Raw genomic sequence first — 13,208 nt, 5'->3', positions numbered from 1 at the left:
GAGGATCCCCAGATGCTTGCCCTGATGTGGTTGCTGCCTAACGGCAGATAAGCCCATGCAAGTTGAGCTCTCTGTTTTTTCAGCCAGAGGCAATCCTGATGCAGGGCAAAGTCTGCTGGACCACCGCCCTGCCTCTGCTCCTGTTTTCTACCTGCCTTCCGTGCTCACCGATCCCCGGGTCTGGCCGAGGTTGACTTCTCCTCGCTCAGCTTTCCCTGTGTATGCAAAAACTGCTTTCATAAAATCCGTGGTCTTTTTCACCTGGGCAGGCCCTTGAGGTGCTAAAATAGGAGATGAAGGAACGTAGAGAAATCCTTTTGCTCTCTCGGGGGCCTGCCTTTCAAGCCAAATGCACCATCTCATTGTGAATGCCAAAGTGTATTAACTCTACCATTATTAATCCTTACTATAATTAACTCATTATTATTATTAGCTGATATTATTACTATTAACTCTACTTTTTTTTGCATTCCTTCTATAAATTCCAAATCTCATGATATTATAATTTATCCCCATTTCACGGATGAGGAGACCCAGGAGGCTTACGGAGATTGAGTAATCTTTCCCGAGTTGGACAGAGTGGAAGGGATAGAGGCAGGACCGGAACCATTTACAACAGTCATTAATACCCATTCTCCCCGGGCACCTCCCCTCCCTCCACCAACCAACCCTCTATCCCTCCCATACGGGACCTCGCCCACCCCCACATCCCCAGCATGAGGGTGGCAGGGTGGTGAGCAAGCAAGAGGAGACGGGCAGCAGCAGGTGTTTATTGGAGAGCAAGGGTGTCAGCCCAGAACAAGCTACACAGATTCAGTCTTAGAGGGCAGAGGCCTGATTCCATAGGCGACACAGCACAGGGAGGCATCTGGGCACATGTGCATGTAGGTTTCATGCCTCGTACAGTAAGTTCGGCAGGCCCCTTGGCCTTTCCAGCACCGCTTGAATTCACTTCTCCCTATGCAGAGGAAGACCACAGGTCACAGAGCAGCCCATGGGTTGCAGGTTAGACCACTGTTCACAGGTTTGACCATAGATCAAGGGTTAGGCCACAGGTCACAGATCAGACCACTGTCCACAAGTTAGGCCACAGGACCCAGGTTAGATCACAAGTCACCGTTTAGCTCTCTGGTCGTTGTGTTAGGTGACTGGTCATACGACATCCCACAGGTCATAACTGAGGCCACAGGACATGAACTCTGACCACAGGTTAGACTAGAGGCAACAGACCAGACCACTAGTCACGGATGAGACAACTAGTTACAAATGAGCCCACAGATTTCAGTCCAGGTTAGCCTATAGATCACAAGTTAGACCACTGGTTACAAGTTAGAAACTAATTTCTTGTCCAGGTTAACCCACACCCCAGGTACACTCTAAGCGCTTTTCATGACAACACTGCACAATTATGGTTGGTCTTATTATGATCCCTGTGATACAGGGTAAGGAAACTGAGGCACAGAAAGATTAACAACCTTGCCCAAGTTTAGAGAGTCATTAAGGAGCAGGGCCAAGATTCAAACCCAGGTAATAAGGCTCTAGAGTCCGCTTATAACCATAGCATAAACTGCCTCACACATATGGATCCATTTAATGTTAGCGGAGGAATTTCTACCCATGGGCTATGGAAAAGGTAGGGCTTTGGAGGAATGCGTCCTGTGCCCCCCCTAAGGTCCTCTAGGAGGCCTCAGGTTCCTCAGCTGTATAACTCCCTTTCAGGGGGGCAGTTATAGGGGATTTAATCATTTTAGCACAGTGCCTGGCACACGGTAAATACTCAATAAATGGAAAGGGAGATTATCAGAATGACAGCTTCCGGGGGGGGGGGGGCAACCAGGACTCATTGGAGGCCAACCCTCTCATTTTATGGATCAAGAAAGGGACTCACCCAACTTTTCCCAGCCAGTAAGCGGTGGGTCTGGAATAGGAACCCGAGACCCTGACTCCCAGGTGAGGGCGGTTCCTACAACTACTCCTGACACATCATCACATCTTGACCTTCCAGCGACCCTGAGACCCAGAGGTGCTCTTTCCTCCTACATGGTCTGTATTCCCCGCCACCCTTGCTCCACTTCTCTCCTGGTACCCCCCACTCCAGCCACGCTGTCCCCCTCACTGCTCTTCAGACACCCCCGTCATTCTTCTGCCTCCTGCTGCTTGTAAAGATCTTCTTTATATTCTCACTGTAGTCAGATCTCCGCTCAAGCCGACCTTATATACAAAATCGTTAAAGGGGCGTCTGGGTGGCTCAGTCGGTTAAGTGTCCGACTTCGGCTCAGGTCATGATCTCGCGGTCTGTGAGTTCAAGCTCCGTGTCAGGCTCTGTGCTGACAGCTCAGAGCCTGGAGCCTGCTTCGGATTCTGTGTCTCCCTCTCTCTCTGCCCCTCCCCTGCCCTCTCGCTCTCTCTCTCTCTCAAAAACAAACATTAAAAAACAAATAAAGAAAAACAAATAAATTGCTGAGGTTGGGTGATGATACACAGAGGGTTTTTATACTATCTTTTATTTGTGTTTGGCATTTTCTAAAATAAGGTTTCTTTTGAAAACTTACATCATTACATTAGTCTCTATTTTTGCATACGTTTACATTTTTCCGTAATAAAATGGTTTTTCGTTAACTCACCTTGTTTCTTGTGTTGGTCTCTCTACTTTCATGTAAATTTCAAGTTTTTCAAAAAACAAACAACCACGCAGGGCCTCCCGTGACCCTCCCCATCAGCTCTCCCATCCTCCCCAACATGCACACATCACCCTAACCCCTTGTCCTGCTTCTGTGCTGCTTAGCACTTACCACCACCTGACACATGATGTGTTTATTTGGTTCTTTTCTGTCTAAAATTATCAGCCCCATGAAAGCAAGGACGTTTTTTTCCTCTCCCAGCGGTTGTCATAGTGCTGGGACACAGTAAATGTTTTTCAAATGCATATTTGTCGAGTGAGTCCCATTGTAAAGATTAGGAAACTGAGGTGCAGACTGACTTAGAAAGCTGCCCTAAGGTGCCCAGCAACTCAGTGGGGGGCCAGAACTCAATCGCTGGTCTAGGCCTCCTCTGTTCCCCAGAATCTGGAAGGCTCTCCCTCATTTCTGCGCGCGCACACACACACACACACACACACACACACAGGTGATGTTACCTGGTGGCACATGACCCAGGACCAGGAGAGCCACAATCAGCAGAAGCAGCTGCGTCATGGCCACAGGGCTTCTGGGGAGGCCACCAAAGGAGCCAGGCATACTGAGCCCTGCTGCCTGCGGCCCAGCCTTTATCAGGCTGCAGATCGAGGCAGGAGCGTGGGCAGCAGGAGACCTAAGTGGGAGGCCGGGGCTCTGCGGTCCTGAGGATATAACTGGATCTCAGCCAGCTATGTGGGGAACTGGTCAGCCATACCTGCCAGAGATTGCTGAGCTCTGAAGCTACGGACAGGATTTCCTGAAGCGATGTCTGAGGTCAGAAACTAGACATCCTCTCCACCTGAGAGGGTGGGGAAAGGTGGGGCTTCAGAGAAACCTGGTTCAACGCCAGCGTCTCCCTCTAATCGCTGTGCTACCTTGGACAAATCATGTAACCTCTCTGAGCCTCAGGCGGTCATCAAGGAAATGATGACAGGCCCCCCCTTGCAAGGCTAAATACACGGGCCAGAACTCACTAACCCATTCAAACAAGCATGTATTTAGACCACTTGGAAAATGGAAAGAGTAACAGTACTTACCTCACAGGGACGAATGACTACCTAGCTCATTTAGAGGATTAAGCAAAATAGTACAACGGTTCTCGAAGTGTGATACCCACACCAGCATACAGCAGCAATACCTGGGGCTTGTTAGAAATCCAAATCCTTGGGGCACCTGGGTGGCTCAGTCGGTTGAGTGGCCGACTTCAGCTCAGGTCATGATCTCACACTCCAATGATCTCACACTCCATGAGTTCGAGCCCCGCGTCGGGCTCTGTGCTGACAGCTCAGAGCCTGGAGCCCGCTTCGGATTCTGTCTCTCTCTCTCTCTCTCTGCCCCTCCCCCGCTCATGCTCTGTCTCTCTCTGTCTCAAAAACAAATAAAAACATTTCTAAAAAAAAAAAAAAAGAAAAGAAATGCAAATCCTCACGCTCTGCCCAAACCTGCTGCATCAAAAGCTCTGGGTGCAGGTCCCAGCAAGCTGTGGTTTAACAAGCCTCCAAATGATTCTAATGCACAGCTAAAATTTGAGGACCACTGAGACCATATGTGCAAATAGCTTAGAACAGTGTCCTACCCAGGCATCTGAGTTGCCTCTTGAGAGAGGAATAGCAGAAACAGAATTCCAGGCAGAAGGAACAGAATGTACCTGAAAGAGTGGGGCATGGCCAGAGAGGGGTTCATTAGGAGGAGAGATTGGAAACGGCCCTGCAGAGGATAGGAGCCAGAGCACCAGGGGCCTTGAATGCCAAGCTCAGGCTGTAAGCGTTGTGTAACCTGTCCAGATATCACTGTGAAATAAAGAAACTGAAACCTCAAGAAAGGAGGTGTGTTGCTCAAGGCCGTACAGCAATTGAGCCACAGAGCTGGGACTGGAAACCAAGTTGCCTCACTCCCAGACAATGTGCGACATGACATCAGTCACAGCCCATCTTGTAGGTAGGAAAGGGACTCTCAGAAGGCCAGAGCACAGAGCACAGACATGAGGGGGCTCAGCGTCTGCCCAGAGCCCTGCGGGGCTGAGCTAATCTACAGGCTGCTGTGGGAGTTGCTCTGAGCTGGACACCTGGACCCCCTCAGCCATGACAATGAGCTCCACCCACAAGTACAGCCTGCTCTGCATGGCCCCACACACAAACCTGCCCTCCCCAGTCCCTCATGATCTCAAAGGAAGCACCCTGCCCAAAGAGCCTGGATCCTCGCCCCCTGGATGGCCCAAATCACCAGTCCCCTATAGCCAACAGCTCTACTCTACCAGCATCACAGTGTCTCTCTCCTTCAAGTGCCTAGGAAGATTTTTTTTTTCTAAGCCACAGCGGTGAAAGAAAGGGACAGTGGGTTGCGAGGCAGAAACCTGAGTCCCCGGGCCAGGTAAGCTTCAGTTAAATATACTTTCAGTGTTGTGTCGGGATTAAATGAGCTAATAATCTAGGCAAAGCGCTCAAATCATACTAGCCACAGCCCAAATGCTCAGTAAATATTCATCAAAGAGGGGACAGCCATTCTTCCAGACACGGGACAGACCCCTGCATAAAGAGTGCTTAACCCAGAATTTGGTGAATGAATGAATGGGATGTCAAAATCAGGTATCAGAAGTCTTCAGCGCAGACCTAAGCTCCCTCCTCCCCTGGACCCACCTCCAAAATTCATTCACCATCCAGAGGAGAGTTTCTCAAAGTGGGGGCCCATGAACTCAGCATAAAGGTCACTTAGGGCACTTGTTTGAAATGCAGATTCCCAACCCCCTCTCCCAGAACTGCTGAATCCGCCTCTCTTGGAGGGTGGGCCCTGGGAATCAACATTCAACCAGTTCCGCAGGTGGTTTCTGCGAGGGCGAAATAAAGTTGGTGCAACCGGTTGCGGGCGTGAATGCAGAAGAGGATCCAGACCCAGGAATTCAGAAACCCCATCTTTCCTCTCTCGCTACCCGCCCCCCCCCCAACCCTGACACCGCCACTACCACCCCAGGCGAAGGACTTGGGGCGTGGGTCAACTGAGCTCGGTGAAAAGTCGTTCCGCGACCGAGGCCTCGGGGCGGGGACCCCGGGGCTGCCCTGATGGGGCGGGGCTGGACGGGGCGGGGTCTCGGCTCCTCCCCCGGCCCGGGCGGCGGGGCGGGACTGGCCCGAGGGGCTGCGCGCCGAGGCGGTGGTGCAGCCTGGAGCACCCGGCAGCTGCGGCGGCCGGGGACCCTGGACCCCTCCTCAAGCGAGGTAAACGCCCGCGCAGCCCGCCGCCAACTTAGTCGAGTTGGAGCGGAGTTCGCCAGGCGCCTGCACGGGGGGCTCTGCGGCGCAGGCAGGGGCGAGGGAGGCCTCGAACCCGCGTCCCCGGGGTGAGGGTCCTCCGACCTGGGACCTGGAGGGTTGGATAGCCTCGGACAAGGAACCCTCCCGGGATCAGGGGACTTACATCCAGGACCCTGGGCGGGGGAGGCCTGGACTCAGACCCCGGGAAGGGCACATGCGCCCCAGGGCCCTGGAGGTCTCCTCCCCGCCCCCTTCCAGGACCCTGTCCTGTCACCAAACCTGGGGCCCGGCTGCCTCGCAACCCCTGCCCCCCAGCAGCCGCTGGAGGCTGTCGCGCCAGCATCTCCTGAATTTTTCACGTAGGGGGCGGGCCGGACACGCCGTTCCCATGGCACCAGGGCTCTCGAGTTACAGCCCAGGGAACCCCCAGATTCCCATCGCCCTTCGGAATACCAACCCACCCCGTGCTGCCTCTTAGCCCTCAGCGGAAGTGAACCCCCCAGGGGCCCTCAACCCTCCTCCGTACCCCCCAACCCCGATCTGAACCTTGGGGAAGTGAGCTGTGGGGTAGGGGAGGGCCGGGGCAATTCAGGTGCCTTTCAGAACGTAGGTCCCATGTTCCGAATGGGAGGGACACGTCTGTGGACAGGGTGTGTGCATGCTTGTATGGATCCCACCTCCCTGCTGCCCCTCTGCCTGTCTCTGCCTGTGTGTCCTGGGGTATTCGGTCATCCTCAAGGCATAGGAAGTGACCTCTGGGTGTGCATGCGTGTGCTCACAGCCTGCACGCTCACCCCTCCCAGCCTGCTCTAGGCTTACTCTGGCCCCGAAGCCAGGAAGCCCCCACCCCAAGGAGCTGAGGTGCCTCCTCCTGTCATTTGAACAAGAGAAGGTTTGGGAGGAAGTCATCTCAGAAGCTCATCTGGACCCTGCAGAAGGGGGTGACAGCACCTGGCTCAATGCCCATTCCTGCTTCTTGCTCACAGAGGGAAGGAAGGAAGGAAGGAAGGAAGGAAGGAAGGAAGGAAGGAAGGAGCAAAGCCCCTCCCACCCAAGGATGACACTAAACACCCAGCAAGAAGCAAAGACCCCCCTGCGTCGGCGAGCCAGCACTCCACTGCCCTTGTCCGCCCGGGGCCACCAACCTGGCCTCCTGTGTACAGCACCTTCCACAAAATCCCAGCATCCCCGGCTGGGCCAGTCAGCCTCCCTCAATCCTCCCCCCCGGCAACATTCACCTGCCCCCAATGGTTGGTCCTCTGAATCCAGCGACTCTGAAGGCTCCTGGGAGGCCCTCTACCGCGTGGTACTGCTTGGAGATCCTGGCGTAGGGAAGACCAGCCTGGCCAGCCTCTTTGCAGGGAAGCAAGAGCGAGACCTCCATGAACAGCTTGGAGGTAGGGACTCTGTGGGCTGGGCTGGGTTGTGGCCACAGGAGTAAAAGCCCTGTAGTCAGGGGCACAAGGCTGCCAAGAACAGTTGTGCAACTCACACACTGCTCAACTCTAAAGGGCATCATTCACATAGACTGAAGTGAATGATGCCCCCTGACAGTTGTGCAGGGCACAGCCCACACAATGGTCTAGAGGAGGGAAATTTGTTGAATTGTGAGAATTTTGCCAGTTTCTCAGGGATGATTAATTTCCATGTCATAAGGGAAGCAATTCTGAGTTCCATGAGTCTCAAAGGGAAAGAAATAAGTAGGCTTCCAGCCAGCTCAGAAACTCCCAGCCCCAGCTTCCACCTCTCAGATCCTTCTACCTCCAAAGACAACCATCCACGCCCACCATGACCAGCAGCAAAATTAAGATCTTGACCCAAATGGATACTTCCCAGGTTCCCTTATCCTCAAGTGATGCAGTGAGCAGAGAGAGCCGGGGGCCCCAGGATGAGGGGAGAAGAGACAGGACAGAGGAAATGAAGAGGGGTCCCTACAGGACTAGCTGAGAGTCCACAGGATGAGTAGAGAGGGAGGTTGGTTAAAAGCAAAGAGAAAGTGGGGACACTCTGGCCAGGCCCCTTCTCTAGCCTTGACCCCTCTGAGTGTGAGAACCCATATGAGGCATGTACATACGTGTACCTGTAGGCGTGACCAATGCGGAGATTGAGGCCCAAAGAGGGTTCATACGACCTGCCTGAAGCATGCACTAAGCCAGGGACAGAACGGGAATGAGAGAATTCCCAGCCAACTTTAACCCCACCATCCCATACGTGTCAACCAACAACCAACCAAAGTAGCAAAAGTTTTCTCAGCACCTACTATGTGTCAGATATCTTGCTGGCAGCTGGGGAGACATGGGCTCCTCGTGGAGCTTCCTGACCTGTCAGGAGAGACAAGACATCAAGCAAGTGCGGGGAGCACTTCCAACACAAGTGGAGGGGGCGCTGTGATCAGAAAGGGGACTAGGGGAGGCCACACCCTCCCCAGGCCTGCTCCTCCTCCCTGAGATCTGGCTCTTCCCTTGGTTGCAGAAGATGTGTACGAGAGGACCCTCACGGTGGATGGAGAGGATACCACGCTGGTGGTCATGGACACCTGGGAGGCTGAGAAACGGGTATGGCACAGCAGGCAGGACTTGGCGGGGTGGGGGGGGAGGTGCTGAGCCTAGGACCAGACCCCTGTCCCCTCCTCGGACACTACACAACAGGGATATGGCAGAGGCCATCCTCGGCAACCCCCAAGGCCAACAACTCCCAAGCAGCCTTTAGAACCAAAGACTGAAGAACCTCATGACCGTGAGTCCTTTCTCACTCCATTGATGCCCTCTACAGCTGTCCCAGGATGTGCTTCTCCCCCTGCCGACCCCCACCTTGTCCTCAGGACCCTCATCCCACACACACCACCCCCCACACACTGTGCAGAAGAAGGAACACTGCATTTAGCACCAAAATGTCTGAGGGTAAACCGACCCCCTTTCTCTTGCCTACCAGCTGTGTGGCTTTGTGCAGGTGACTCACCAGTCACCCTGAGCTTCAGTTTTCTCAACTGATAGATGGGTTGATCGTTCCTGCCTTCTTTACCAGCTGGTTTTTTTAAGTCCTTATGCAATTTCACAGTGGTGAGCAAGCAGTGTGCAGCATGAGACAATGCTGAAAATAGGTGAAGAGATGTAAATAATGATCATTCTAATGACTCGTAACTTGGTAGCTAGTAAAGAAAGAAACCAAAGGAAGTCCTTCCCTACCCCCTTCCAGAGCAGGAAGAAAGCAGACAGGGATATGTCCCTGTTATGCTTGTCTCACCTTGTCTGAGTTTTCTTTTTTCTTGCTATACAGATAATACATGCTCACTGTAGAACTTTGAAGAAATACAACCAGAGAGAAGGATGTAAAAATCACCGGGAGCCTATCTCAGTAAGGGATAGGCCCCGCCCCTAACATGCAGAGAGGCCTCGCCCATGGGGTGGGGCTTAGGAGGGCACTGTTGGGTGATTGGCCAGAATGGCTGACAGCCCTAGCGATAGGCAGAAAGGATGGGGACGAAGGAGCTAAGTGGCCAATTCTTTTCCGGCAGAATAAAAGAACACCCAAGTCCAAATGAGCGTGATGAGGATGATGACGGTCTTCCTAACAGCAGCTGGCATTTATGCAGCTCGGTGGAAGCCCACCCTTTTCCCAAGTGTCAGCCCCTGTGCTAAGCTCTGTATATATATTATGATGTTCAGGCAAAGCAAGATCTGTGAGTGAGTATTCTGATTCCCATTCTACTGATGAGTAAACCAAAGCTCAGAGATGTTCAGTAATGGGTCCAAAGTTGTCAGAGAGCAAGTGGAATTCAAACCCAGATCTATAAGACTCTGATCCTGTATTCTTTTTTTTTTTTTAAGTTTTTTTTGTTTGTTTTTTTTTGTTTGTTTGTTTGTTTTTTTTTTTTTGAGAGAGAGAGAGTGAGAGAGCAGGGGAGGGGTGGAGAGAGAGAGAATCCCAAGCAGGCTCCGTGCTGTCAGCGCAGAGCCCAATGTGGGGCTCAAACTCACGAACTGTGAGATCATGACCTGAACCAAAGTCAAGATTCAGCTGCTTAACCAACTGAGCCACTCAGGTGCTCTCCGAGTCTGTACTCATGCACGAGGACTGTCCCTCTCCATCGCCACTGGGAACACCACCTTCTGAGCCTTCAGCTAGGGTTTCGCCCTTTTACCCATTCATTAAAAAACACTAGCGGGATATGTATCACGGGCCAGGACACTGGAGACCCAGCAGCGTATAAGATAGATGCGTCCCCTGGCCTTATGGAGCTCACAGGCTGGTGAGGGAGGGGCTACTTTTGAATGCAGTTGAAAATCCTGTGGGGCAGAGTCCAGTGAATTAAGAAAAAGGATCAGCCTGGAAGTCCCGTTTGGGAGGCAGGTGGGGGGAGGAGTACTGGAACTGGAATTCTGTGCCCAGCTGGCTGGCTGTATGGCCTTGAGAACGTTTTCTCTCTCCTCTGGCCCTTGGTTTTCCTACAAGTAAAATGGGGAAACTGGTTCAGTTTGAACAAGTTGGTGACGGTGGAGGGGCGAGGCAATTTCCAAAAAGGGTCCACAGTAGCAGTGTCATTGGATTGAGTATTTATTTACTTACTTATTTATTTGAAAGAGAGGTGGGGGGAGGGAGGGAGGGAATCTTAAGCAGGCTCCTTGCTGTCAGTCTAGCAAGACTGAGCCCTCCTCAGAAACCAGACACAAGAGCTGAACCCTTCTCAGCAGGAAGAGAAACCAAACAAATCTTTGGTCTCCAGTGTCCAGCCCACACTAGGAATCCAGGAATGAGAAAATATAGTCAGGTGGGTTCACTAGCCCAATTTTGCAAAGAGAAACTGGGGCTCAGAGAGGGTTGGTGGTTTGCCCACGGCGACGATACAGACAACAACGGCAGAATTTGTTCCTCAAACCTGTCTAGATTGTAAGCCTCAGCCCCGGTCCACCCATCAGACCATCCATCCCAGCCTCAGCCCGGGTCCACCCATCAGACCATCCCAGCCCCACCTTTCGCAGCGACGCCCCTCTGGCGGAGAGGTAGGTACCTTACGGTTTGAGGACAGGCCTGGGGTCCCTCTGTTGCAGGATGAAAGCTGGAGCCAGGATTCATGCCTGCAGGTGGGCAGCGCCTATGTCATCGTGTATTCCATCGCAGACAGAGGCAGCTTCGAGAGTGCCTCTGAGCTCCGCATTCAGCTGCGGCGCACGCATCAGGCCGACCACGTGCCCATCATCCTGGTGGGCAACAAGGCTGACCTGGCACGCTGCCGGGAAGTCTCCGTGGAAGGTGAGCCGTCTACTCCACCCTCCTCCTCCAGCTTTCTCTCTGCCGCTAACCCTAACCCCGGCCCCATCCTGCATCTACTTGCCTCAGCCTGAAAGCTAGGAACTGTTCTCGCCTCCTCTCTCACTTCCGGAAACCAGTCCCCCAAATCCTGTGAGGCCCACCTCCCTTAACCCCACGTTCCCTCCCCCCCATGCCCACAACCTCTGCCCCATCCTGGCATCTCCACCTTAGTCTGCGCCAGCCCCCCTACTTCTCTCTCCCCGTTCAATCAGTTCTCCTCGCCAGCTGCCAGAGTTTTCCAAAACCAGACCTGACCTTGTCACTACTTTGCGTAAAAATCCTCCTACGGCTCCCCCATGCCCTTAATCAGAGACACTTTATCCACCGGACAGGATAGGTCCACTGCCTACAATCTTTTCAGGGGCTTATACCTGAGACCTGAAACAATTATGAGCTCCAAAACAAATACAGTGAGAAATTTGTAAATTACAATTTCACAAAGCTTTAATCATCTACAAAACTTCATATTGCGACAGCCAACAACTGCAAACCAAAACGTTTAGTTATATATAAGTTGTATTTAAAGTGGGATGGGGAATTAATTTCAATACATTTGATAACATGTGGGACCCATAAAGATCTCAAAATGGCCTTCCTCACAGGGCAAAATCTAAAAAATATGGAAACTGAGAGCCAGAGAAGGTAAGCCAGCTCCACGGGGTCACCAGCCACTGGGGGCTAGAACCCAGGCCCCTGTCTCCCAGCCCAGTGGCTGCCTGGAGATGGAAGACGATATATGCCTTGTGAGCAAACATCCCCAAATTCCGCAGCAAAACCCCCAGGTGATTTTGTGAAAATGCTGTCCCAGATCTCATCCCAAACCTCCCAAATCAGATTCTTGGCTGGTGGTTTCAGGAATCTGCATTTTAACAAGCTCCCCCAGATAATTCTAATGCACAGCTTAGACCCTTTACCTGGCATTCAAGACCCTTCCCAGCCTCGCTTTGCATCAGTATCAGTCACTAGCCTGTGCACTAACTCCTCAGAGCCGGGTCTCGTTGTCCTCGGAATCCCCTGGCACCCAACGCAAGTTAGGGCAGAAAGAAAAAAGTGACTCAGCTTGAAACTCAACGCACCTCTTCCTACCTTTATGCCCCCCTCCACCCGGCCCGTCTGACCCCGCCCCTCAGAGGGCCGCGCCTGCGCGGTGGTGTTCGACTGCAAGTTCATCGAGACGTCGGCCACGCTGCAGCACAACGTGGCCGAGCTCTTCGAGGGCGTGGTGCGCCAACTGCGCTTGCGCCGCCGGGACAGCTCGGCCCCGGCGCCTCCCGCGCCCCGACGGCGCGCCAGCCTGGGTCAGCGGGCTCGTCGCTTCCTGGCTCGGCTGACGGCCCGCAGCGCCCGCCGGGCACTCAAGGCCCGCTCTAAGTCTTGCCACAACCTGGCGGTGCTCTGAGGCCGCCCTGCCTCCTGGGGGTGGCGGAACACTGGGCTGCACTCTGAGCTCCACCGATGCCACCGAGGGTCCTCGACGCAGTTGCCTGGACTCGGCACAGTGGGCTGTGCGTGTCCACTGCCCCGAGGGCCGCAGCATCTCCCAGAGCTGCAGCTTCAGGGATCCCCTCCGCTCCAGGAAGGGGTGGACAGACTATGGGACCGAAGCCTCAAGTTGGGCACAGCGTAGGGTTTTGTTTTTGTTTTTTTACGCGGTGCGTGTCTTTTTGTAAAAATCTTCCTTGTCCCTTGGCTCTGGCCAACTCACAATAAACCAGACCAGAAGGATGTCCTGTCTGCATGCCCAGACCTCTTCTTTTGGAATCTTCCAGGCATCTCCACCTCCCACTCTCCCATCTACACTGGTTGCAGATTGGGTTAACCTGCCGACTTGGGTCAAGGTCAGTCAGTCAAATCATTGGATCAATTGTGTGTTCAGGCCCTTCTCCCCTTCTCTGAACCACTGGGCATGGCCCCTGTGCGGCACCCCTCGCGCCCCCTCCCCCATCTTCGAGGGAGACCCCGTGGAGCATAAACA

At 53.3% G+C, this 13,208-nt stretch overlaps 2 protein-coding genes across 2 annotated transcripts; one reads left to right on the top strand and one right to left on the bottom strand.

The window, feature by feature from the left end:
- Positions 1-751: 751 nt before the first annotated feature.
- Positions 752-3,225, bottom strand: DEFB124 (defensin beta 124). The gene is made up of 2 exons (XM_030308988.1): positions 3,137-3,225; positions 752-958 (listed from the first exon to the last, which is right to left on the bottom strand). The coding sequence occupies exons 1-2, from the start codon at positions 3,192-3,194 to the stop codon at positions 804-806; spliced, it is 213 nt and encodes a 70-aa protein (XP_030164848.1). The 5' UTR covers positions 3,195-3,225; the 3' UTR covers positions 752-803.
- Positions 3,226-5,806: 2,581 nt separating this feature from the next.
- On the top strand, positions 5,807-12,958 carry REM1 (RRAD and GEM like GTPase 1). The gene is made up of 5 exons (XM_030309854.1): positions 5,807-5,887; positions 6,910-7,320; positions 8,396-8,478; positions 10,972-11,173; positions 12,364-12,958. The coding sequence occupies exons 2-5, from the start codon at positions 6,981-6,983 to the stop codon at positions 12,630-12,632; spliced, it is 894 nt and encodes a 297-aa protein (XP_030165714.1). The 5' UTR covers positions 5,807-5,887; positions 6,910-6,980; the 3' UTR covers positions 12,633-12,958.
- Positions 12,959-13,208: the final 250 nt, after the last annotated feature.

Source organism: Lynx canadensis, chromosome A3 (genome assembly GCF_007474595.2).
Source record: "Lynx canadensis isolate LIC74 chromosome A3, mLynCan4.pri.v2, whole genome shotgun sequence".
NCBI lineage: Eukaryota > Metazoa > Chordata > Mammalia > Carnivora > Felidae > Lynx > Lynx canadensis.
Note: the sequence above shows the minus strand (reverse complement) of the source record. Positions and strands in the feature narration are given on the sequence as shown.

What these genes read in the sequence shown, in the direction of transcription:
- REM1 (XM_030309854.1), top strand. Translation starts at nt 6,981, where the DNA reads ATGACACTAAACACCCAGCAAGAAGCAAAGACCCCCCTGCGTCGGCGA. An exon ending in CCTCCATGAACAGCTTGGAG is followed by an intron (nt 7,321 to 8,395) that starts GTAGGGACTCTG and finishes CCTTGGTTGCAG; the next exon opens with AAGATGTGTACGAGAGGACC. An exon ending in CCTGGGAGGCTGAGAAACGG is followed by an intron (nt 8,479 to 10,971) that starts GTATGGCACAGC and finishes CCTCTGTTGCAG; the next exon opens with GATGAAAGCTGGAGCCAGGA.
- DEFB124 (XM_030308988.1), bottom strand. Translation starts at nt 3,194, where the DNA reads ATGACGCAGCTGCTTCTGCTGATTGTGGCTCTCCTGGTCCTGGGTCAT. An exon ending in CCTGGGTCATGTGCCACCAG is followed by an intron (nt 959 to 3,136) that starts GTAACATCACCT and finishes TCCTCTGCATAG; the next exon opens with GGAGAAGTGAATTCAAGCGG.